Source organism: Oreochromis niloticus, linkage group LG23, assembly GCF_001858045.2.
Source record: "Oreochromis niloticus isolate F11D_XX linkage group LG23, O_niloticus_UMD_NMBU, whole genome shotgun sequence".
NCBI classification, from domain to species: Eukaryota; Metazoa; Chordata; class Actinopteri; order Cichliformes; family Cichlidae; genus Oreochromis; species Oreochromis niloticus.
In genome coordinates, this window is record NC_031986.2 from 40514075 (window position 1) to 40540039 (window position 25965).

General features: G+C 37.2%; 2 protein-coding genes across 2 annotated transcripts; both read left to right on the forward strand.

Moving 5' to 3' along the window:
- The first annotated feature begins 2197 nt into the window (after positions 1-2197).
- Positions 2198-3937, forward strand: LOC100692779 (granzyme G). The gene is made up of 5 exons (XM_003439679.4): positions 2198-2321; positions 2438-2597; positions 2778-2910; positions 3055-3282; positions 3378-3937. Exons 1-5 carry the CDS (start codon positions 2267-2269, stop codon positions 3522-3524), a joined length of 723 nt encoding a protein of 240 aa, XP_003439727.1. The 5' UTR covers positions 2198-2266; the 3' UTR covers positions 3525-3937.
- Positions 3938-22187: 18250 nt separating this feature from the next.
- LOC100692510 (granzyme B) lies at positions 22188-24291 on the forward strand. Its single transcript, XM_003439678.4, has 5 exons — positions 22188-22398; positions 22508-22667; positions 23092-23230; positions 23363-23587; positions 23734-24291. Exons 1-5 carry the CDS (start codon positions 22203-22205, stop codon positions 23884-23886), a joined length of 873 nt encoding a protein of 290 aa, XP_003439726.2. The 5' UTR covers positions 22188-22202; the 3' UTR covers positions 23887-24291.
- The last annotated feature ends 1674 nt before the right edge of the window (positions 24292-25965 follow it).

Consider the following 25965-nt stretch of genomic DNA (forward strand, 5'->3'; position numbering starts at 1 on the left):
TGTGTGTGTGGTGTAATCTTTTTTTTATTTATTTAATTAATTCAAATAAAAAGACAACACTGCCTCCTTGTGTAAAACAGGTACTATTACATTACAGAAAAGGCTCACCACTCATTTCTTGAATTCAGAGTTATAAATGCCTTTTCATTTATGGGTTTTAAAACTAATTGACTATGCAAGACCAATAGCTTTATTTTATAAGTAACTGACAAAGTGGACAAGTGACACTAATAGCATATGCTGTTATTTCCAATTCAAACTCACAATATTTTGGCATTTAATACATTTAATTATCAAATAAAGTAATTTATTAGTACTCCAGAGTTGGTTAAAGTAAATTAAATTAATTCCATTAGATTTATTTTTTGTGTAGTAGAACTGAAGTGTCCTTGAATACTTTGTAAGTAAGGAAATGCAACACTGAACATGATGTTATTTTTAAATTCACACAGACAATTGTATAGGAATTCTATTAAAATATTATAAGACAATAAGCCAAAACCTGTCTAAATTATTAAATTACTAATGTTAGGACAGAATAACCCTTTTGTTGGTCAGCAGTGATACGCCATCTGTAACAGAGATGATCCAAACTACACACATTTTAGGCCTGATATAAAGCTTAAATATAAGGCTTAATATGGTATGGAACACATAACAAAAGGCATTTGTATTAAAAATATTAAAACCATATTGTATTATCTGTATCACACTGTAATTTGTGTTTTAGTTTTGGTATAGCATAAATGTTATAATTAGATTAATAAATGATGATAACATTTAACTAGCTCATTTCCTAAATTGAAAAGTTGCATAGACATCGTTTTTAAAAAAAAAAAAATGTATTTGCACATATTAGGCTGCTTGGGGCATCCCGTGATGCACTGAGTGTTTCTTCTTCACTCACTTTTTTTTCACTTACTGTGTGCACACACCACTTTGCATCTAGTCATTAGTTATTATTAATCTCTGGCTCTCTTCGATAGTGTGTCTTTGTCCTGTCATCCTCTCATCACCCCTAAACGGTCGGGCCAGATGACTGCCCTCCCTGAGCCTGGTTCTGCCACATGTTTCATCCTGTTAAAAGAGAGTTTTTCCGTGGCAGTGTCACCAAAGTGTTTGTATTTTCTGAGCTAAAACAGCCATATAGACCTGTTCCATTAGATCTGCCTCCCAGCAGCTCCTTAAGGTGCCAAAAACCAAGCGTAAATTTAGAGGTGACTGTGCTTTCCCTGTAGCTGCTCCAAAGTTGTGGAATGATCTGCCCTTACACATTAGGCGGACCTCTCCTCTTTCTGAGTTTAAGACTCTTCTTTAAACGTATTTATTTGCTAAAGCCTTTGGCACATTTTGAGAGGTTGACTCTATTTTTCTATTTTCAATTTTTTTTTACCATGTTTGATTTTATTTTATGTTTATTTTATTTTTATATGTACAGCACTTTGTGAACCCTGGTTTATTTTAAAGTGCTTTCTAAATAAAGGTGGTATTAGCTGCCTAGCTGTCAGGGTGTGGAAGGAGCGGACTCGAATGCAGGTCTCCTTTTAAGATGAGATAGTGAATTTATTTACAGTGAATGGAAGTTTCAACAGTTTAGTACACAATCTTCACACAGTGGCTCCCCCTGGTGATGATGTGGAAACCTCAAACGTTAATCCCCAGCTCATGGTGCAGCACCCGTGTTGTCCTCTCCACCTCCAACTCCTAGTGCAAAAGATGAAAATGTAAGAAGGTAATCCAAAGAGGGCATCAGTACTACACACTCTCAATAAATAATATTCAGTTCAGTTTTTCCAAATGACCTCTCTTTACTGATATGAGAATTTCTTTTTTTGTATAAAAAGTGAACAGGGAAAAGAATAACTTACTGATTAAAAGTCATGACTTGAAAAATCTGTAAAATATAGTAAGAAATTACTACTTAAGAATCTCGTCTGTCTGTGTTTTATATCTGTGGACACACATTCGTACCACAGTCATAGTTTCCTTCTGTAAAGATACGATCACTTTACAAACTAACTATGCAAAACACATGTTTACATACAACATGATAAATACACTAATTAGTTATTCATCTGTTGTCTTGTGAAAATACAGCTTTCCTCGGGATCTGGAGGCTTGAAACATTAAAGCCACATCATTTGCTTGTGCAAACTACAAAAAAAAACTTCCTGCTCTCACTGATATAAGGAAGCATTTAAAGACGGAAACTGACTGTGACTTGTGCCACTGCTCTTTAGAAACTCAGTAGAATTGTGACCTCACCATGTCTGTCCACTTATTGGCCTTACTCATACTTGTGCTGACTCTTGAAGATCAAGGTAGGTGTTGTGGGTTTTTTTTTGTTTTGTTTTTATGGCTTGCATTTTACAGCATTTTACAGACAATGCATGCGGATGGATCTATTTAACACGGTATTTTTCTTTTCTTCTCCCAGTTTACTCGGGGAAGATCACTGGAGGCCATGAGGCTGTGCCACATAGCAGGCCATACATGGTGCTTTTGGAGAGGTACATGCCAGATGGTAAAATAAAGTACTGCGGTGGCTTCCTTCTGAATGAGGATTTTGTGATGACTGCTGCCCACTGTCACGCCAAGTGAGTTTCATATATGTATTTAATTATGAGGCCAAAAACTCATAGTTCATGGAGACCCTGACAGAAATTCTTATCCATAATAAAATTAAGGCTCACGCATAAAAATTTGTAAATACATAGTATCTATATGTACCACGATGTCAGCAATTATGGCTTTTCATTTTTTTTTTATCATTTCAGGTCTTACATAGTCGTACTCGGACTTCACAGTGTTCATTCAAGTAAAGAAACACAACGCATATCTGTGGAAGAAGCATTTCCACATGAACAGTTCAACCCAATTTCCTTTGTGAATGATGTAATGCTTCTAAAGGTAAGAATGTCATCACACAGAAAATATATTTGTTTTCCATATGTATTTTTCTTTTATTATAATATCTTTTTAAATTTACTTCATTAGTTTCTATTGTGAAATGCTGTAAAAAATCATATTTTGATATCTGTTTTTTTCCTTAAGTTGACCACCAAGGCAAAGTTCAATGAGAATGTGAAACCTATTCCTCTGGCGAGCCGTGATAATGGTACTTTGCCAAAATCTTGTATACTCTCTGGCTGGGGGCGAACAGACAAAAATAATAACTATATGTCTCCCACACTCATGGAAATCAGTGTTACACTGATTGACGATAAAAAATGTGCTATAGAAAACTTCTACTGCTCTCAGGGAGACACGGGTCCAGCTGAGGTACATACATTTCTTTAAATATCATGTGGACAATCAAACTTTATGGTAATAACTTCATTATTCACTTTAAGCACTATGTGTGTATATACTTTCAGGGAGACTCTGGTGGTCCATTGGTGTGTGAAGATGGAAAGGCATTTGGGGTGGTGTCCAGCGCAGTAACACCACACTCAGGTGGCCCAGATATCTATAGATACTCGAAGATTCCTGACTCTAGAAACTGGATTTTTTCCGAACGTTAGAAATGACATGATAAAGATAATGCTTATGAAGGCAGTGTGTTTAAATTTCATCTTTTACTTTTGCTCTTTGTGTTTGACAATTGATCATTGCAATGCTAATGCTAAGTTTGGGCTTGCTGGCTTTGGACAAATCTAAATAGAATATAGTTTACTTTGATGTCTGCACAGCAAAAGCTTTGTCAGAAAAAATGAGAGTGTCAAAGTTTTTATAAGGTTCTAAAAGGAATTTCTAAATTTATATTTGCAACAACTCATTCATTCCACACAGATTAAATGTAACTCAAAATCTAAAATTAGAACTGTAGCAGTGCATAAGGTGTAATTTGAATTGACATTTGATAGTGTATTTGATTACATTTAAATTTGTTATATGTGCCATATTTTTTTAAATAATAAATTCTGACTGTCTCTCACTATGTGTGTGCAGTTCTTTCAAATAAAAAGACAGTATTTCCTCCTTGTGAAAAATAGTGCTCTTATCTTGAATTTAGAATTGCAACTGTATTTCTATTTGCGAGCTTTAAACTTAGTGAGTTTTGGAAGACCTGAAACCAGTAGAATTTCATTAATTCTATCCTCATCACTAAACAAATGTTGAAGTCTCTTTACAATTGACTCTGTATTGGAGTTTCTTTCATTTATGTATAGGTCACATTGTTTTATTGTAAAATGCTTTGGTACCACTGGGTTTTTAGCATGTCTGCTTCACACCTTATTCGGGAAGTTGGGAGGGACCGTTCACACAGGAAGAACCCAAAGTGTGGGGAGAATCCCACAGTTACTGGAATCCTGTGTTAGATCCAAGGTGTGAATGTGAACTGTGAAAAGCTTTTGCACTGCAACGGTTTTAAAAGAGGACCTGAAATGTTCAGCGGCAGAGATGATCTCAGTGCCCCCCTGACTGACGTCCCTCCTCATGCATGGGATGTTAGCTATTGCTCATTGTTGTCTGCAGGCTTTATTAAAAGACATAGTTACTCTTAAAGCAAATCACTCGACTTCACAGCTTGGGGGTATTTTTATTTTAGGGGTCTGTAACAATGTTTAAGAGGGTGGTACACCTCCAAGTTTCCAAAGACAGAAACAGAGCAGAACATTAATTAACAATAAGATAATCAGTGTAATTCAGTTCACCCAGTAGCGGTTTTAAAATGAGTGGTTTAGGCTGATTGTTGGTTCTCTTGGTTTGCTTAAACAGACTGTAAACATTTTTTTTTAAGTGATAGGTTATCAGAAACTACATCCTGTTTTTTCACAACTGAAGCAGAGGAAATGGTCTCTGATATTAATCTAAAGATCCTATTTAACACATTTTTGCACGTAGCCAAGCTATACTGAGATACAGAAGATGTAAACAAACAACCTGCAGCTAAAATCCTACACTGATGCACCAAAATAAGTGTGAAACACCTTAAGCACATAGCACGAAGAAGAAGGTACTAAAGCAAAGGTGGCCCAAAATAAATGTATAAATAGATGAATCAACGATACCTTTCCCCTGAGTTAAATTGTCTTATTATTACTAAATTAATAAATCATTATGTATTAAATTTATTTATTTTTCAAATAATTAAATTCATTTTTATTTATGTGACCTCGGTCACAACATTCATCATCTGCAGACATGTTTTGACCTAAAGAGCCACCAACATCATAGATAGAAACCCACCAATCCAAGATTTTGGAGGGGCAGGAAAACCCTTACTGTCAAGTGAGGGGAAGGGGGAACTGAAAGAGAGAGCCTGATAGAAAAACAGGTAAACAATATACGACACAGTAGCAGCGGGGCCAACATCTAGAATTAGAGACACCTGTAGAAGGTTACAGAGAGACCAAAGACAGGACCATGAGAATAAAAAATAAAGCCGCTGATATACAGCACAGGAAGTTTCCGCCTGCCTGACGAAAAGGGGAACTGATTCAAATCAGCAGTGGAAACTCATTTTACATGAACTTGTAGGTCATGTAATAATCTGCACAGTTATTCCAAGACTAAAAAAAAAAAGAGTGGCATTAATCCTCTACTCAAGAACTATTCAAGTATTTCCTTGTAACTCCTTATCCAGCATGATACATGATCATTATATATTAAAAAACATCTTAAAACACTAGACTAGTGAAAACTTAGGTGATGATACATTTGCTTCAAACACTGAACAGCATAAAGCAGTTATTAGTAATTGCTGATTATTTACAAAGAGTAAGTAGTCAGGTTGCAGTACAGTATCTCGCTGTTTCATAATTACCAGAGTATTACTAAATTAGTGCATCACTTCAAGGAAAGTACATTGAGTAATTTCCCTGTAGCTTTAAAAGTTTAATCATCATATTCCTGAAGGTCAAACTTATATCACTGGTGAAACTAATTGCGTTATCTTTTAAACAAAGCATCTTTCTGTGGTTAAGATTATAAAGTCACTCTAAATAAAACAAAATGTAATTTAATGAAACTAAATATTTAAAACTTACAATGTTATTTATGACTGCTGACATCCTATTGACTGTGGTTCAAAGCCACATCATGGCTCATGGAGTGCACAATCACATCTTACCAGTAAACAATCAAAGACTGAAACAGACAGTATGTGCACTGCTGCTCTTTAGTATTTCAGTTGAGATCACACCACCACATTACAGTCATCTTTGTTGCTGATGCACATCATTTAACAAAAGCCCACAAACACACAGAAGGATGGTCCCAGAAATTCTTACTCATAATTTTGTTGTGTAATTATTAGTAATGATTTATTCTTAGCCCCCTCACCCCCACCCAAATTTTTTCCGTAATTCCAAACCAAACAAACACGTTCTACTCTGAGCACACAGGGTTTTTTTTTAATACCCATGCCCCTTGTGTAGCAAGGGGCATGGGTATGGGTATTAATCTTGTGGGAACAAGAGAAATCCTGTACTGCAAGTTAGATTTGTTTTAAACATGAGTTCAGACACACAAAGACAGCACTGCCTCCTTGTGAAGAAATTGCATTGATGCACTTTGGATGTACTGTTTCAGTTGTCTTTTCATTTATGAGCTTTCTAACCAAATATGTATGATCTGAACTTACATTTAAACACTGACAAAGCTTCAAATGGATACTAACCATCAGTGAAAAAACACATTTTTTCTCCTATAATATTCTTTCATTTTTTAAACAGTCAATCTATAACATGTATTATATCTTTCTCTCTGTCATAATAAATAACAATAGTGATAATGTCAAATACAGTCATAAGCCTTTCAATATTGTGATAGAATGACTTTCATTATTATCATACCATAATTTATACTGAATGACTGAAAATTTGATTTATTAATCTATGTCTGTCAGGGGCTGGGTCTGTGACCCAGCGTCTCGAGTTTATTTTGTGTGGTTTTCTTTCTTACTTTAGATTCATGTGTTATTCTTAGTTAAGGGTGTAGTTGAGTTATTTTGTATTTCTGATTACTAATGAGATAATGTTAAGTTCTGGTATTATTATTAGTTTGTCTTAGTTGAGTTTTAGTGTGGTTTATGTTTCTTCTTTGTGTCTTTGTCTCTGTAGGTTGCTCGTGTGTCTCGCCCCTCTATGTCTTGCTACTCTCTTTATATGTGTGTGTGTGTGTTTTTTACGGGGCTCGTCCCCCTTATCTGTTCCCATGTTCTTCTCCCCGTGTTCCTTTCTGTTCCCCCAGTCTGTCATGTAATTCATGCCTGTGTGTTCTACGTCTTATTGTCAAGTTTGGTTGTCATGTCCATGTTTCGCCATGTTTTATTATTTTATATTTTATTTTGAAAGGTCTAGTGTTTCCATGTTCAGTGTGTTTAGTTTTATTTCCCCTATGGCGTTCAGGTTCTTTTGTGTCAGCTGTGTTCCCCAGGTGTTTCCACTTTCCTCATTACCCTTAGGTGTATTTAAAGTTCCCTGTCTAGGTCTGTCCTTTGTCGAGTCCTCTGTTGTCTTCATGTCAAGTCACGTCAGGCCACAGAGTCTTGCTTTCAAATGCTCAGGTTCATGTTCATGCTCATGTCATGTTTAGATTACTTCACATTCAAGGTTTTACATGCTCCTGTTCAGTTTTCATGTTATGTTCTCGTGTCATTGTTTTCATAGTTACTTTAGTTCATTCCCTATATAGCTTTTAGTTTAGTTTCGCCTTGCCTTGTTTTTCTGGGGTTTTTTGTATCAGTCATAATAAAGGCTTGCTTTTTGTTTAAACCTCAGTTCATCTCTCCCGTGTCTGCATTTGGGTCCGCTCCACAAACACAACGGCTACTCCGTGACAATGCCTTAATCTCTAGCTACTGCATATCTCCATCTTCCTATTTATTACACCTTGTAGTCTTGTTGTAGGGCAAATTCTTATAAGAGGAACATTATGATGATTGTTTAAAGACCCTTCAATAGCTTAGAGTCGAAAAGATTACAGCACACGTTTGGACATTGGATTTTTTTAGGGCATAGGTATAAATACACATTTAGCCTGACAATTTAAAAAAATGTCAATTCAAGCGACAATGAGATCAGTGGAGGCCACAACTAAACAAATTTGCACGTATAAAATGTGTTGGATAGTCTCCTCTGTTGTCCTGTGGTATGTGGCCCTTTGGCACTGGCAGCAGATGTTTTGGATCTGCAACAATGTTTAGGTGTGTTGTATGCGTGAAAGTAACATTTACATACAAAATATCTAGCAAGAGCATTTTTATATGCTTGTGACCAAGCAATACAAAGCTACAGAAAACCTGGAACAAACTGAAATAAAAAAAAGATAAATCCAAACAAAAATAAAGATCTTTTACACCATTATTTAAATCTATTTTTTCCCCTTATAATAACTGTTGAACATTCAGATATGCAAATGTCGAGAGAGAAGTTCTGGTTTTGAAATGGCAATGGCAGGTAAACTCAAGTGCAATGTTTCAAAAAACGCAATAAATATCACCGTGCACACAGACTGTTTTTGTGCAGTTTCTTTGTGGGAGATAAGTTTTCATAAGCTATATTTCCCACAGAGATAACAAAAAGAAAAATAAATATTGTGAATGTGAGGTAAACCTATTCTCAGAAACAGAGAATGATAAGAGAGAGAGGGTACGAGAAGATGATGAAAGATCATTTTACAAAGTTAAGGACTGCTCAGCAAGTGGCATTTTATACACTGAAACTTTCAACCTTACATTAAATCTCCCAAATCTTGCTAGATTTTTTAAATGACCTGAACAACGTATGTTGCTGAGATTATTTGGTTAATTTATATTAAAAAAGCATTTTATATAACAAATTGTATTATAATAATGTCATGAAATTCGCATAGTGTGTGAGAATACAAGACAGTGTAAACAAGTGTGGACTAAACTGATTACTCTGTAGAATATTGTAGTGCATTATATTTCATGGTCTGTGGCTTTCTGTTAGGTTGTTTTGAGTTTTCTAGTTTTTATTGAAAGTTTTAGTTTGTCTTTCATTGTCAGAGCCTTATTTTTGATTATCACTGGAGACCGATGGCCACTCTTGCATGTGCTGTTATTGGTCCATTGGCCAGCTGCAGAGAAGAGAAACATTATAACATATAAAAAGAAGTGGAACCGAGTATCTGATTGTTTATATCAATATCCGCTTGACAGTCTCACCGGCTCTTTTGGCACAGTATAGTATATTAAGTTGGTTTATAAAAGTATGTTGTTGGACCTACACGTAACTGGGGAGAAACTTTGAATTTTGTGTTTATATGTAGCTTCAGCATTAACTCTATGCTTTTTTAGTTGATTTATTTTTATCTGATTTCATACTTTTTTTTTATGAGCCTAGATTTACTCTAGATTTTTTTTTCATACAGACATTGTACTACCACAGGCCATTATACACAGTTACACGTAACAGTGCAGATATGTATTAATAGTTTTACTTCAATTCGTACAACTCTTGATACTATAGCTCCTCCAAAAAAGAGAGCCTCAAATCAGAAGTATCTGACTCTGTGTTATAATTGTAAAACACGCACTTTAACCCTCAAGCTGGTTAGTTAGACTGTTACCTAAAAACTTATCACTTAACCAAGCAGTCAGAAATAGTAGCTGTAAAACAACAAACTGATCATATGCAGAGGAATGGCTTATTTGAAGCATTTCAGTCAATTTTCAGAGCCCATCACAGCACAGAAACAGCTTTAGTGAAGTTTACAAATGATCTTCTTATGGCCTCTGACAGTGGACTCATCTCTGTTACATAAGACACAACTGCAGGAATGTCTTTATTGTCTTAAAGACATAAAGACCTGGATGACCTGAATTCAGATAGAACTGAGGTCACTGTACTCGGCCCTAAAAAATCTTAGAAGTGCAGTATCTAGCTAGATGTTCACTCTAGTTGGCATTACCTTGGCCTCCAGAAACACTGTGGGGAACCTTGGAGTCATTTATGACCAGGATATGTCCTTGAATGTGCATAATAAACACTTATATAGGACCCCTTTCTTCCATTTGCGCAATATCTCTAAAATTAGAAATATCCTGTCTCAGAGTGACGCTGAAAAACTAGTTCATGCATTTAGTACTTCTAGGCTGGACTACTGCAATTTGTTATTATAATGATGTCCTAAAAACTCCCTGAAAAGCCTTCAATTAATCCAAAATGCTGCAGAAGGGTACTGATGGGGACTAGAAAGAGAGAGCAGATTTCTTCTATACTTGCTTCTTTGTTAAATTCAGAATAAAATCCTGCTCTTCACATAGAAGGAGGTTCATAATAATGGATTGGATTTATATAGCGCTTTTCAAGACATCCAAAGCGCTTTACAATGCCATTATTCATTCACGCTCACATTCATACACTGGTGGAGGCAAGCTACTCTTGTAGCCACAGCTGCCCTGGGGCAGACTGACAGAAGCGAGGCTGCCATATCGCGCCATCGGCCCCTCTGGCCAACACCAGTAGGCGGTAGGGTAAAGTGTCTTGCCCAAGGACACAACGACCAGGACAGAAAGGCCTCTCTTCTGTGGAAACTGCTTCCAGTTTGAATTCTGGAGACAGACACCCTATATACTTTTAAGATTAGGCTTAAAACTTTCATTTTTGATAAAGCATTTAGTTAGGGCTGGATCAGGTGACCCTGAATCCTCCCTTAGTTATGCTGCAATAGGTGTAGGCTGCTGGGGGATTTCCATGATACACAGACTGTTTCTTATTCAGTCACCCTTTTCACTCTCTGCATTTAATTATGTGTGCCTATGACAAGAGGCACACATATTACTATTCCTCGGATTTATTATTCTTATTATTATTATTTTCCTTTTTCCGCCTGAAATTTTGCAGCGTATCTCGACCCGCAGTTTTGAGACAAGCTTCATATATGTTACCTCATTTTGTGCGGCTGGATCTGGAATGGTGTGCTATGACTTTTGGTGTTTATGAGTATTATAGTTTTTTAAATATTAATATTTTTCTGAAAATTTTCCCGCGCTCCTCTGCCAAACAGTTTAGACAATAGGGGTACATATGTTACATCATTTTGCGCGGCTGGAGCTGGACTATTATGTCCTGACTTTTGGTGTTCATGACTTTTATAGTTTTTTAAATATTAATATTTTAGTGCAAATTTAGGCCAATTCATCTTTTGGCGCCAAATAAACAGACTTCATTTGTGGTGTGTTGGCGCTCTCTAGTGGTATGCCGGGAGTGGTACAGCCTGTCTACCCTTATTTGGATTACCGTAATGATGACAATTTCAACGGTGCGCACAGCGTCGCTGCTTTCAGGAGCCATTGGAATTTTTAAGGTTGCGCAAATCATTCAAAAGTTACGGTAATGCTTGGTGGAAAACTCAATATCCCACAATTCATAGCACACCTCTGCCGAGTTAAACAATGGCGGCCACCACTTCGTTTTATATGTCTTTTATTACTGTTTCTAGGTCACAAAATAAACTTTTAAGATATTTTCAGGCGAGAATGTAGGTGTGTAAACTTCAAATATCTGCTTGTTTTATCAAGACATCCCATATTAGCGACAATGCTCTGACGACCTCGGTCCTGCCTGACAGCTAGCCGGCTACCTAGCTGCCGCACCCTGCTGCAAATGGACAGCGAGGGGACTCTCTCTCTCCTTTCACCTCCCCGGTCTCTCGCAAATGCTCGCACAGAATCGGAGTTACAGCTGGATGTGGAAAAAATAACTGAGTTGTTTGGTGGTGCTATAATGCGGAGCTACAACAGTGGGCAGCTATCCACCGGTGTATGACAGAAAGGACATGCCATGACCGCAGATCGACCGGTGTTTGCTAACGCGGAGGTCAATCGTGGATCAGGGAAAGCGAAGGCAGGAGCGTGAGGTGAACTGAATTTCAGGTAAGAAGTTATGAACTGCAGTCTATTTGGTTCAGATATAAACCGAGTTTAGGTGTAGTTTATTTAGCAGCAGTTCTCTTATGTGTTGCTGATAGCTGGCTAGCTAGCTAGCGCCGGTAGCATAGTTAGCTCGCGCTGCTAGCGACCCTTCGTGAAAAAGCACCCAGGCTTGGCTTATATTGAGCCGGGTGAAAGTCGTGTCAGCACCCGGTCGCGCACTCTATTTGGGTCAGATATAAACCGAGTTTAGGTGTAGTTTATTTAGCAGCAGTTCTCTTATGTGTTGCTGATAGCTGGCTAGCTAGCTAGCGCCGGTAGCATAGTTAGCTCGCGCCGATAGCGACCCTTCGTGAAAAAGCACCCAGGCTTGGCTTATATTGAGCCGGGTGAAAGTCGTGTCAGCACCCGGTCGCTCGCCGACAGTATGTGTTTTAGCTGGACTTATTTTTCATGTTTATATGGGCCGTTGATGGTGGAAACCGAAGGCAGGAGCGTGAGGTGAACTGAATTTCAGGTAACAAGTTATGAACTGCACTCTATTTGGGTCAGATATAAACCGAGTTTAGGTGTAATTTATTTTCGTTGACCTTTTACAATCGTAATGCCACAGGAGTTTATATACAGCTGTGTGCGCACTAAGTTACTGACGTTGGACTTTATTTTATTCATTAGGGTTAGTTCATAGAGTTGCCATGCAGTACAAACGGAATCGTCCCACATTCAGAGAAAACATTATGATTTATTCTGTCGTTACGAAGCCTCCCCTGTCATTCTCTCGAGTGTTGAAACGTCAATCATGAAACTGATCAACGATCGGCTGTTCGCTCTTATTTATCGCGCTAAACAACAGCAGCACGTTTAAGCTTGATCAGCTGTTGTTAGAATTCTTTTGATTTTAATTTCTAGTATCAGCTGATGTTTGCTGGAGCATGAAGATGAAATCAGGAGATGTCCTTACTGAATCATCAGAGCTGAACTGGTGATGGAGAAACAGGTTTACACTTTAGGTGACATGAATGAGTTGAAGGGAAGTTATGAGTTGTTTCTGAGAGACAAAGACCAAGCTCCTTCTTTGTGTAGCTGACAGCTGGTAACTGTGCAGGGGCGGATCTAGCAAAGCTTTTAGGGGGGAGCTAGGGCATTAACAGAGAAAGGTGGACACAAAGATATACTTTTCTTTCTTACTCTCATATAAAATATTTAGCTTTTATTAAATAGTTATCTGAATCTCACAACCAAAGTTTGTATAATAATACACAGGATTGGCTGTAGACCATTGTTCATAATTCAGAACACTGTGTAAAAATAACAAAAAACAAAAAGTGAATGCATGTGTGAAAAGTGGTCTATAATGTAATGCTTCAAAGTGTGTTCATGAAAAACATTGTCGGGTCTGCCGTGGTGCAATGGGACTTCTGCTAATGAACCTGTGTGCACAGCGTCTGCAAATCGGCGCTTCATATATGTTACCTCATTTTGTGCGGCTGGATCTGGAATGGTGTGCTATGACTTTTGGTGTTTATGAGTATTATAGTTTTTTAAATATTAATATTTTTCTGAAAATTTTCCCGCGCTCCTCTGCCAAACAGTTTAGACAATAGGGGTACATATGTTACATCATTTTGCGCGGCTGGAGCTGGACTATTATGTCCTGACTTTTGGTGTTCATGACTTTTATAGTTTTTTAAATATTAATATTTTAGTGCAAATTTAGGCCAATTCATCTTTTGGCGCCAAATAAACAGACTTCATTTGTGGTGTGTTGGCGCTCTCTAGTGGTATGCCGGGAGTGGTACAGCCTGTCTACCCTTATTTGGATTACCGTAATGATGACAATTTCAACGGTGCGCACAGCGTCGCTGCTTTCAGGAGCCATTGGAATTTTTAAGGTTGCGCAAATCATTCAAAAGTTACGGTAATGCTTGGTGGAAAACTCAATATCCCACAATTCATAGCACACCTCTGCCGAGTTAAACAATGGCGGCCACCACTTCGTTTTATATGTCTTTTATTACTGTTTCTAGGTCACAAAATAAACTTTTAAGATATTTTCAGGCGAGAATGTAGGTGTGTAAACTTCAAATATCTGCTTGTTTTATCAAGACATCCCATATTAGCGACAATGCTCTGACGACCTCGGTCCTGCCTGACAGCTAGCCGGCTACCTAGCTGCCGCACCCTGCTGCAAATGGACAGCGAGGGGACTCTCTCTCTCCTTTCACCTCCCCGGTCTCTCGCAAATGCTCGCACAGAATCGGAGTTACAGCTGGATGTGGAAAAAATAACTGAGTTGTTTGGTGGTGCTATAATGCGGAGCTACAACAGTGGGCAGCTATCCACCGGTGTATGACAGAAAGGACATGCCATGACCGCAGATCGACCGGTGTTTGCTAACGCGGAGGTCAATCGTGGATCAGGGAAAGCGAAGGCAGGAGCGTGAGGTGAACTGAATTTCAGGTAAGACGTTATGAACTGCAGTCTATTTGGTTCAGATATAAACCGAGTTTAGGTGTAGTTTATTTAGCAGCAGTTCTCTTATGTGTTGCTGATAGCTGGCTAGCTAGCTAGCGCCGGTAGCATAGTTAGCTCGCGCTGCTAGCGACCCTTCGTGAAAAAGCACCCAGGCTTGGCTTATATTGAGCCGGGTGAAAGTCGTGTCAGCACCCGGTCGCGCACTCTATTTGGGTCAGATATAAACCGAGTTTAGGTGTAGTTTATTTAGCAGCAGTTCTCTTATGTGTTGCTGATAGCTGGCTAGCTAGCTAGCGCCGGTAGCATAGTTAGCTCGCGCCGATAGCGACCCTTCGTGAAAAAGCACCCAGGCTTGGCTTATATTGAGCCGGGTGAAAGTCGTGTCAGCACCCGGTCGCTCGCCGACAGTATGTGTTTTAGCTGGACTTATTTTTCATGTTTATATGGGCCGTTGATGGTGGAAACCGAAGGCAGGAGCGTGAGGTGAACTGAATTTCAGGTAACAAGTTATGAACTGCACTCTATTTGGGTCAGATATAAACCGAGTTTAGGTGTAATTTATTTTCGTTGACCTTTTACAATCGTAATGCCACAGGAGTTTATATACAGCTGTGTGCGCACTAAGTTACTGACGTTGGACTTTATTTTATTCATTAGGGTTAGTTCATAGAGTTGCCATGCAGTACAAACGGAATCGTCCCACATTCAGAGAAAACATTATGATTTATTCTGTCGTTACGAAGCCTCCCCTGTCATTCTCTCGAGTGTTGAAACGTCAATCATGAAACTGATCAACGATCGGCTGTTCGCTCTTATTTATCGCGCTAAACAACAGCAGCACGTTTAAGCTTGATCAGCTGTTGTTAGAATTCTTTTGATTTTAATTTCTAGTATCAGCTGATGTTTGCTGGAGCATGAAGATGAAATCAGGAGATGTCCTTACTGAATCATCAGAGCTGAACTGGTGATGGAGAAACAGGTTTACACTTTAGGTGACATGAATGAGTTGAAGGGAAGTTATGAGTTGTTTCTGAGAGACAAAGACCAAGCTCCTTCTTTGTGTAGCTGACAGCTGGTAACTGTGCAGGGGCGGATCTAGCAAAGCTTTTAGGGGGGAGCTAGGGCATTAACAGAGAAAGGTGGACACAAAGATATACTTTTCTTTCTTACTCTCATATAAAATATTTAGCTTTTATTAAATAGTTATCTGAATCTCACAACCAAAGTTTGTATAATAATACACAGGATTGGCTGTAGACCATTGTTCATAATTCAGAACACTGTGTAAAAATAACAAAAAACAAAAAGTGAATGCATGTGTGAAAAGTGGTCTATAATGTAATGCTTCAAAGTGTGTTCATGAAAAACATTGTCGGGTCTGCCGTGGTGCAATGGGACTTCTGCTAATGAACCTGTGTGCACAGCGTCTGCAAATCGGCGCTGTACGAAGTAACTTCATCTTTACACAAAACTGTAAGCTGTCATCTGTGAAGCGTGAGCGGTGTTTGTTTTTACCATAGTTCATGGTGGAGAATGGCTGCTCTTCTGAATTTTGCTCTCTGTAGCCGTATGAATGGCAAACTACAGTGATTAGCAGCGGCATAGGCACACATAAAATTTCTTCTGAAATTTTCGCTTTCTAGTTATTAGTTAGAATTAATCTCTGGCTCTCTTCCATAGCTTGTCCTGTCTTCATCCGCTCAGATGGTGGCAGATAGCTGCTCCTCTCCGAATCTGGTTCTGCTGAAAGATTGCGGCCCCAAATAGGTTTTCTTACACTGACAACAGATTCTAATCTTCAACTGAGAAATGTTTTTCATGTTCTTTTCATATTTGTCTGGAAAATGTATTCAAAAGAATATATAAACGTTTTTTTTGTAATTTTAAGGAGATGCTTTGTAATATAATAGAGTTTTTCTCCACGTTGGATGGAGCTCTCAGCTCTCATTTCTAAAAATCTCTACAAATTTATTAAACCCTGCAAAACATGACTATCCAGAGTTGGGACCAGGAAGCAGAGCTGCAGTTTCACACGTCTCTCTGTAGCTTGTCTCTTACTGTTGTCCCCCGGAAACCCCATCCCCTTAGAGACTGTGTCAGCTCCCAAACAACAAAAAACAAACTACAAATCAGCAAACAAGAATTTAACACAAAAAAATCACAAAGAGAAAATGCTATAGTATGCACAACTGCTCCAAACAGTAAAACAGTGAATTGTACATTATTAAACATTAGGTCTCCCTCTTCTAAGTTCTGTTAGTACATTAATTAGTAATTGATCAACAAATTGATTTACTGTCCCTTACTGAAACCTGGTTACAGCAAGATGATGATCTGACTTGTCAGACTTTTAATCTGATTTAGTGCTCAGCTCAGATAAAATAATTACTGTGGGGGATTTTCACCATCCATGTAGATACTAAAAATGACAGCCTCAACACGGCATTTCATCTGTTATTAGACTCAATTAGCTGCTTTCAAAATGTAAAAGAACCCACACACCTCTTTAATCACACTCTGAATCTTGTTTTAACATAAGGCATAGAAACATTTAACAGTATTTCTTGAAAACCCTCTTTTTTCTGATCATTTTTTGATAACATTAAAATTTACAGTACTGAATTATACAGTGGTGGGGAATAGACTTCATGACAGTAAATGCCTTGCTGAAAGTGCTGTAACTAGGTTTGAGGATATAATTCATCCACTGTTATCTTCTTGAGTGATAGAGGTCAAATGTGGCATGACATTTAGATGCAAACTATAATGTGATATTTCGAATCCCCATATGTAATTCTGTATATGTCTGTATGCTGTCAATGCAAACAGTGGCAGTAAGAAATATAGTTTTAAATAGCTCCATTAGGAATTACTACCACTTAGGGAGAGGAGAGGTCAAAGGTCAAATGTGACATGACATTTCAAATCTTTATATGTTACTTCCCATGGTCACCATACTCGGCTCACTTGTAAGAATCATAGTTTCTAAGTTATAAGCATTTTGTCAGTTGTCAAGCAATAAATAATCAACCTGACTTTGAAGACCTTTGTGAATGTAATATATATATATAATATATATATATATATATATATGAGTGGTGCAGAGTGGTTGAGTTGATCATGTTGATCTCTAAAGTCTGTTTGTGTGTGTGTGTGTGTGTGTGTGTATGTGTGTGTATGTATAGATGTGTATGTATATCCAATTTGCTCATTTACATTAGTATCCAGATAAGGAGGCATATGCTTAACCATGGTTAATGCTTAACCATGGTTAAGCATATGGTAACCAGACCAGCTTTTTGTGTCAGCATTAGTACACCCACAGAATATCTCACATGCTGCATTGAGTTGACTTTGAAGTTCAGGTGCAGTTGTAAGTCACTGGTTTGAGCAAAGTTCTAATTTGAGCTATCAGTTATCAAAGGTGGTTGTTTTAACATAATCAAGATTTAGGTGCATTCTAAAAATAAAAGTTCTCACCTTAAAACTACAGAATGGAAAAAGGACCCGTGAACACTCATTTTGAGCAGAAAAATTATTTGCATAGTGACTCTTTATGACTGCACAGCAACTGAAGAATGTTTTCTTTGTCAGTTTCTAAAAAGAAGAATGTATTAGTGCATATGTGTCCTTTATTTATACTTTTTAAGGTGGAACTTTAGACACAATATGTTAAAAAGGCCGCATACCAAGTAAGAGATGCCCCCATCCCTCCACATTAGGGACTAAACCTTTCTAAAATATCCACCAATTAATTCAAATTGAACTAAGCCTAAAAGAAAAATGGCAACAACCCAAATGCTTGCAGTACCTCGTTTTACAAAAACAGAAAAAAAACCTCAAAGATGGAGAGAAGGGTGTTATACTGCAATTTCATGAGTCAGACAGAGGTTTTTAATTGTAACCTGTACTTCCTGATGCACAAGACAAAACTTAAAATGAATTTTAACTGAATTATTAACCAAAGGATCAAAAATAAAAATTGCAAAAAAAGATTTAAAAAAATGCTTAGATTTAAAATTGTCGGCAATAAAATTTTTGAGGCTTTTCCATGCTAAAGGCTAAAGGTTATGCATTAATGGATGACAGTAATTAGAGAAATAGTTTATGTTAATCATCTAATAATGTTAGCACGTGCTGTAGGGTTACACTGCACCCTCAGTGTTGGGTTATAATATCAGATGATCTGATATATCTATAGGCTTTCGAGACACTTTTTGAAATGAGTAACAGCATAGAACATTTTTTTCAATATCTTTATCATATAAGTATCATATCATATCATATCATATGAGTTTTTCAGATTATGAAATCTATAACTTTGTTTCCATAAATGCACACTAAACTCACTAGTAATATTCCTGCTGGAAATATAATTTACACACATTTTCTGAAAAGAATGGGATTCAAATGTATCTCTGATGTTGAAATGATTGAACAAAACATCATACAATCTTTACATGCACACATATTTACAGAACATGCGGTTCATTTTAGCATTTTACCTCTATGGCGGGTGTCTTTTTGTCATTCATTCTCCACCTCTCTTCTCTACCCCTTATTTTTTGCTGATTATACATCTCTCTTGTCCAGATATTACAGGAACAGCAGAGTTCATCTAAATTCAATTCATTTACATTTATATATCACAAAATCACAGCAACAGTCGCCTCGAGGTGCAATGCTATATGTGTCGCTGACGGAATGACAAGACTGAGACAATTTTACCTGATGTATGAATTCTGAAAATGCTATCAGCTTATTATTGATTTTCATATTATTACTGATAACATGACCATTTATAGTAGGTCATAATGACCTTCAGACCATCAGATAATGTTTCAGTGCTTTCCAGTCTTCCACTTTACTAGTAATGTTCAACAATACTGTTGAGAATACAAGTATCAGGTTAGACGCATAGCCTCTAACAGGATTTTCGCTATAATAAACCAGATGAAAATATCAAAAACTCAGCTACTAATGATAGAATTTTCAATAGAGTGTGAGAATTAGCATTACCTTATAATAATCAGAACAACCGACAGCATAATAAGCTTTTCTATCAATATTATTTAATGGTAATCAGCACAAGAAAAACTTTTAATGTTCTCTTCTGTATTTTCTTATTCTCACTGTTTTAGATTCTTCCTCATAGCAAATATCAACCATCACACTAATCATTCTGTGCATAGCTTCCTGTCAATCTGTTATCACATATTGATCTGCAGAGTAATGTTTGCAGAGATGCTTGAAGACGTGCATTCTTGCAATGTATACCCAGTGAAAACGCTAATATGATCTGGATTCAAGTTAGCAAGTCAGGTTAAACTTAGAGCCGTATGCCACTGGTCAGTCCCTATATCAAACTAAAGGAGATAACTAAGAAAAAATTAATACATATTATTTATCAAGGTGGTTTACTGCAGATGTATGCATTATAAAAATAGTTTCTAGCCAAAAAACAGTAAAGCAGTTGCACTGAGGAGCTTCATTTGCATAGTGGCTTCTTAATGAGTGTAAAACAAGTGTGTGTGTGTGACCTTTTACACCACAAAAATGGAGAAAAACCTTTGGGTGATATACTACAGCTTCGCAAGTCAAACAGAGCAAATGGTGATAGTGATCTATACTTCCTGGTAACTGCAAACAGGATGACAGATGCAAGAACATTTCCACGTGTGCAACTAAGAAAATAGTGAAAAACGAGGTGACAGTCAATTGACTCGTGGACTGAGAAAATATATGAGTTGAATGAAAACTTATATATGGGGTGAATGAAACTTTTTCATACAAATAAGTAAACAAAGAAGTACAACTTTGTGTGTCCACCTTTAGTATTATGTCCAAAACACTGAACAAATAGATATCTTTACAACCTAATGCACATATATGTGTCTCCTATTAGAGAAAGAAAGTACTTTTGGAACTTGGCCTGTTGTCTTAAAGCAACCTAAAGCAAGAAGTAAACATGTGTGGAAGTTTTTTTCTTTTCCTGTAATGAGATCATAAGATTCAGGCATGACATTGTCCCCATTAAATACTAAATCACACCTTATCAATACTTAAATTTAAGTAAATAAATAGTATTGAACACATACCTTGGCTATCTTTTAAAGAAGTGGGTCAAGAAAAACAGGGTGTATAAGAACTGAGTGCATCAACTTTTGTGTGTTAAAACAACATAAAACATATATGTGCTCAGACTGAATTTTAACAAAGGGTGTGCTGTTTGCATCATGCTAATGAGAACAGCACATGCTAGCATAAAACAGCCCTAACAAAAGCTCCATCTTAATACAGTGTAGTTTTAATGTTCTATCACATTTTTTATTCTACTTTATACTGGCTGCTAATAAAGTGCTGTAAAATAAGCATCAGCTGCCACCATCATAATTCTGAATGTACCGTATGATTTCCCGTTAATCCCTTATCATATATGTTGGTGGATCTGTGTACCACAAGTTCATAGCATATCTCCTATCATCGGAGTGTTTGCAGAAATGCTTTCTTGAAGTCATATGCATTGGTGCACATGTGCAGATTTTTATCTTCTATCCTGGTTAAAACATCAGACAGCATAATTAAATGAAAAATATGTTGCATTGCCTGACCTTGCCTGAAATCAAGAGCACTCCTGCTATTTTATATCAATACTTGTTTTTTTCCCCTGTCATGTTGCTTTATCACCAGAAAACGATCTCTTTTAATTTTGTTTTTACAACTTTTTAAACTAATTTACTTATTTAAATGATTAAGAAACTATTATTTCTTTTCAAAATAACTACACTGGAGCACAAGGCTGATGTTTTTCTACTCACCCAGATTTAATTTTTGACACCCTTTCACAATCATTATGCTTATATCTAAACTCAACAGTGCCTTTAAAAGCTGCCAGGTGTTTTTTCCACCTGTAATGTGTAATAGTTTATCATGACAGAAAGCAAGGACTTGTTTTAAATTTGCAGGTTAGGTTGTTTCTAATGCCAGTAGTCTGTATAATCACCAGTCATTTATATTTTATACTGTATCCAAGACTTCTGTAAGGTGATCACTCCTAATCATTTATATGCTTTTTACCACATTGTCATAAACATTAATTTAGTTTTGTCTTGCATCAGCTTTGGGGTATTTAAATTGCAGACTTACATGCCATGGGAAGGCTGGCTTTCTGTCTGTGTACAGGACCTTGAAATACAATCCAACATACAAACACATGATTCAACATATGGGGCGATCATGGCTCAAGAGTTGGCAGTTCGTCTTTAATCGGAAGGTTGCCGGTTCGAGCCTCGGCTCCGACAATCTCGGTTGTTGTGTCCTTGGGCAAGACACTTCACCCGTTACCTGCTGGTGGTGGTCAGAGGGCCCGGTGGTGCCAGTGACCGGCAGCCAATGTAGCTTGCCATCACCAGTGTGTGAATGTGTGTGTGAATGGGTGGATGACTGAATGTAGTGTAAAAGGCTTTGGGGTCCATAGAGACTAAGTAAAGCGCTATACAAATACAGGCCATTTACAATTTACCAACATACAAACTTTTCACATAGTGGCTCAGTATTTCTCTTTCCTGGTAAGGCCATCATTATTGTGAAACTATTTTTGTTCTATGGCTCCAGAATTCCTCCTATAAACTCCCCTCAGTATTGATGTTGGTAGTGAAGGTTATTGTGCTGTTTTCTGACAGAACATTTCAAAGCAAATAAAAAACTGTCTGTGTCACAATAATAACAGTCCAAGAAATGAATGATCAATATAGTATTTTGTTTAAGTTTCATTTTATTTTTCAGTGAAACATATTTTAGTCCTTCAGGAATGAAGTGCTTTAAAGCAATGCATACAAATCAACTGTAAAATAAAGCTCTGGAGAGTCTGATAAAGTTATGAATGTGGTTCACAGCCACATCATTTGAATATGCAAATAACGCAACTTCTCTCGCTGTTACGAGGAAGTATTTAAAGGCTGAACCTGCCAGTGAAGTTACCCACTGCTCTTCAGTAGCTCAGCCTGACTTCGATCTCATCATGTTTACTCACTGTAATCTGGCAGTACTGATAGTTGTACTGACTCTTCATGATAAAGGTAAGTCTCTTTTAGTGCATACATGATGTCAAAACTGAGACCGTGTATGGTTAAGATTTTGATTTAATAGAATATGACACAACCCCCCATCCTGCTCCCACTCCCACAGTTCACACTGGAGAAATCATCGGTGGCCATGAGGCCGTGGCACACAGCAGGCCATACATGGTGCTTTTGGAGATGCACAGACCAGGTGGTCAGAAAGCACACTGTGATGGCTTCCTTGTGAGTGAGCATTTTGTGGTGACTGCTGCCCACTGCAACGCTACGTGAGTTTAACAGTTTATGTTTACCTAATGGGAATTATGTGAACCGATAAATTTTCTTATCCGAACACCAAGCTTAAGTTACTCTCTGAGACTGAGATCTCTGTTTCATGGTGGCTTCATAAGTTTGGTCATAAATTAGTATTGAAAAACTTTTCTTTTGTTGGATATTGTATCACTTAAATCAGCGGTCCCAAACCTTTTTTTGCTCCACGGACTGGTTTATGTCCGACAATATTTTCACGGACCGGCCTTTAAGGTGTTGCGGATGAATACAACAAAATTAAACCAGAACTGGTACCAAAAAAAAAAAAAAAGATTTATTGATAACACACGGGAAAACACCCAGGGAAACCGGTCCGTGGCCCGGGGGTTGGGGACCGCTAACTTAAATGTCTGAAAATTGTTTGCACTTATTTTATTTCAGGTCCTACAGAGTCTTTCTGGGACTTCATAATTACAACAACCAGAATGAAGTACAGCATGTGAATGTGCCTGGGGAAAATGCATTTCCACAGAAAGGCTATGATGAAGCTGAATTCAAAAATGACATAATGCTTCTGAAGGTAAAATAAACTAAAATAATATTTAAAGACAGAGTTTACAGTGTTATCATCCTAAATGTGGTTTCTTATCATTTTTGCTCAATTGAACCAAACAGCACTAAATAACATTTTTATCTCTCCTTGTTCCTGAAGTTGAGTACCAAGGCAGTGTTAAACAAGAATGTGAAACCTATTCCTCTCGCAGACCGTGATGATAGATCGCTGCCAAAATCATGCATAGTCTCTGGTTGGGGAAGAACAGAAAACAGCAATCACCAATCTCCCAAACTTTTGGAAGTCAATGTAACCCTGGTTGAAAATGAGATGTGTGTTAAGAAAAATAAGTATTGCTCAAAGGACAAGGGTGGCCCAGGTCAAGTAAGTGTTTTTTATTAAACCTTTACTGTAAATAAATTAATTTATTAATTAACAAGTTTGATAAATAATGATAATCAGCTTACTGTTATGATTACATTAGTTATGGTCCAGTAACTACATAATGTACTGTATGCTTGTATTTCCAGGGAGACTCTGGTGGCCCATTAGTCTGTGAAGATGGAAAGGCGTATGGGGTGGTGTCCGCCAGCAAGCGAAACCCAGATAGATCAACAATTTATAGTTACACTAAGATACCTGACAACCGAGACTGGATTGACTGCATTATGAAACATAATTAAGATAAAATAAACCATGTAAAACTTTGCTGATCAAACCCCAGTATTAAAATTTGTGCTTGGGTTTAGCTTGAAAAAGAAGTGATGCGATACTGCGTTAAAATTAGATAACTGAGTTGTTTTGGTAGACATGCATCTAAAAAACTTTTTAAAAAAAACAAAAAAACCCAAAAAACAACACAAAACAAACAAACATTAAGTTCCACATTAGTTACAGTTAAGTAGAATCTGAACTTTTACTACATACTCTGTGCTGTTTATTAAATGAGATGCTGATGTTAGATACTGCATTACCTGAGTTTTTGTTTTTAAAAAGGCCTGTACTTTAAAGATTCTTATTTCTTTTAGATTCAGGATGATTTGTTTGACAGATGTTATTAAACAATAAAATTTTGCATTTTCACTATTTTTGTGTTATTCCAACTGACTTCTTTTCATCATCCATCAGCCAGTCTTATATCATTATGTCATATTAATGGCATAAAACTACAGTAAATACATTAGAATTATGAATTGATTAGAATTTAGCAATTCCGATTTGATTATCTATATTACTTATTGTTTTGGTTCCTATATCGATTCTCATTGACTTTACATTGGCTGCAGGTGTGAATGGACTGTCTGTCTCTACAACAGTGGTCTTCTTAAAAGTGGACATCTGTATAAAAAGCTTTAGACATGTTTTTTTTAGTGAAGCTCAAGTACTTTATAATATGCCTGATTTATCTAATCATTAGTCAATTAAATGGCTAATTTCACTTACACTGACTGAGTCTCCTAACAAGACATTAGTCTATGTTTATTAAGCTTCTGCAGAAAGAACAGTCAGCACACAAAGAAGCAAATGCATCAGCCACTGAATCTGCCTGTCTTTGTCACAATTGTGCTGTACACAGACATATACACTGCATGTATTAACATGTTGGCTACACCGCGAATCACACAAACCTGTCAGGCAGAGCTTGGGTTTCCAGTGCGTTCAGCATAGGTACTACAAAATGCTTCCCATCCAAGTTGGGTATTGGGTGGGATTGGATGTGTTCAGGCCACCAGCTCCCTTTTCTATGACTCCCTCTATGGTCAGTCTACCTTGCTGTGGCCAACATACACAGCATAGTAGCAAAGCACAGCTTAGCATATTAAGTGAACTTTAAATCATATTGCGTTTCATCTATCTATGCTACACTAAATGAATGTTGGGGTTAAAAAAAATAATAAATAAAGTTAACTTCAGTGGACAACTCACAACTATTCCTTTTACTAGTCATTATTATCTGTTACATATAATGTTGCACTATATGTGGCTGGAGCCTGGAAGGTATAGCAGCTCATCTACTAATTGGAAGGTTGGTGGTTTGAACCCTGCCTGCTCCAGTCTGTATGCCAAATATCCTTAGGACAAGATATTAATAACAATTTGCTCTTAGATGTATTCATTGGAGTATGAATGTGCATGAGTATGAAAAGTAGAAAAGTGCTAAATAAGAAATCAGAACATCTCCTAGAACAGCCAGAGCTATCATAAACACTCTAAAGTGTCCACAAGAGGTCTCTCTCCACCATAAGAAGGTATCTATCGGTGCACATTGTACAGTACAGCATTGACTATCATGGCTATCAACTATTGTGAAGATCATATTACCTTAGTAATATTAGTGTTTGTTAGATGTAACAGGGTTGCACTCTGGACAGGTCCCAGTCTGGCTCAGAATTTTTGTGGTCATTCACTTTGCCTTTCATAATCTTCCTGGTCTTTTCATAAGTTTTTTTTCTTTTCTTTTTTTTTTTTTTACAACTGATAAGCTTGCTAGTATTTGTTCTTTGCAAGAATATATCAGGTTGTTGAACTGACTCCTCTTAAAGTTTTTCCTATCCAGGTTTATTTTGTTATACCTTGTTATTTTTCAAACTGAACTGCATCTGAGGAAAGTGTGACACAGCTTGAAAAATCAAGAAGACAGCGGGTGAACCAAAGTCTGTGCTATCTAGCTTTGCCTAATGTTAACCAGAGTTGCACATAAGTACTATCAGCTATCATAATACTCCATTCCATGATTATTATCTGGTTGAAAACAGAACAAA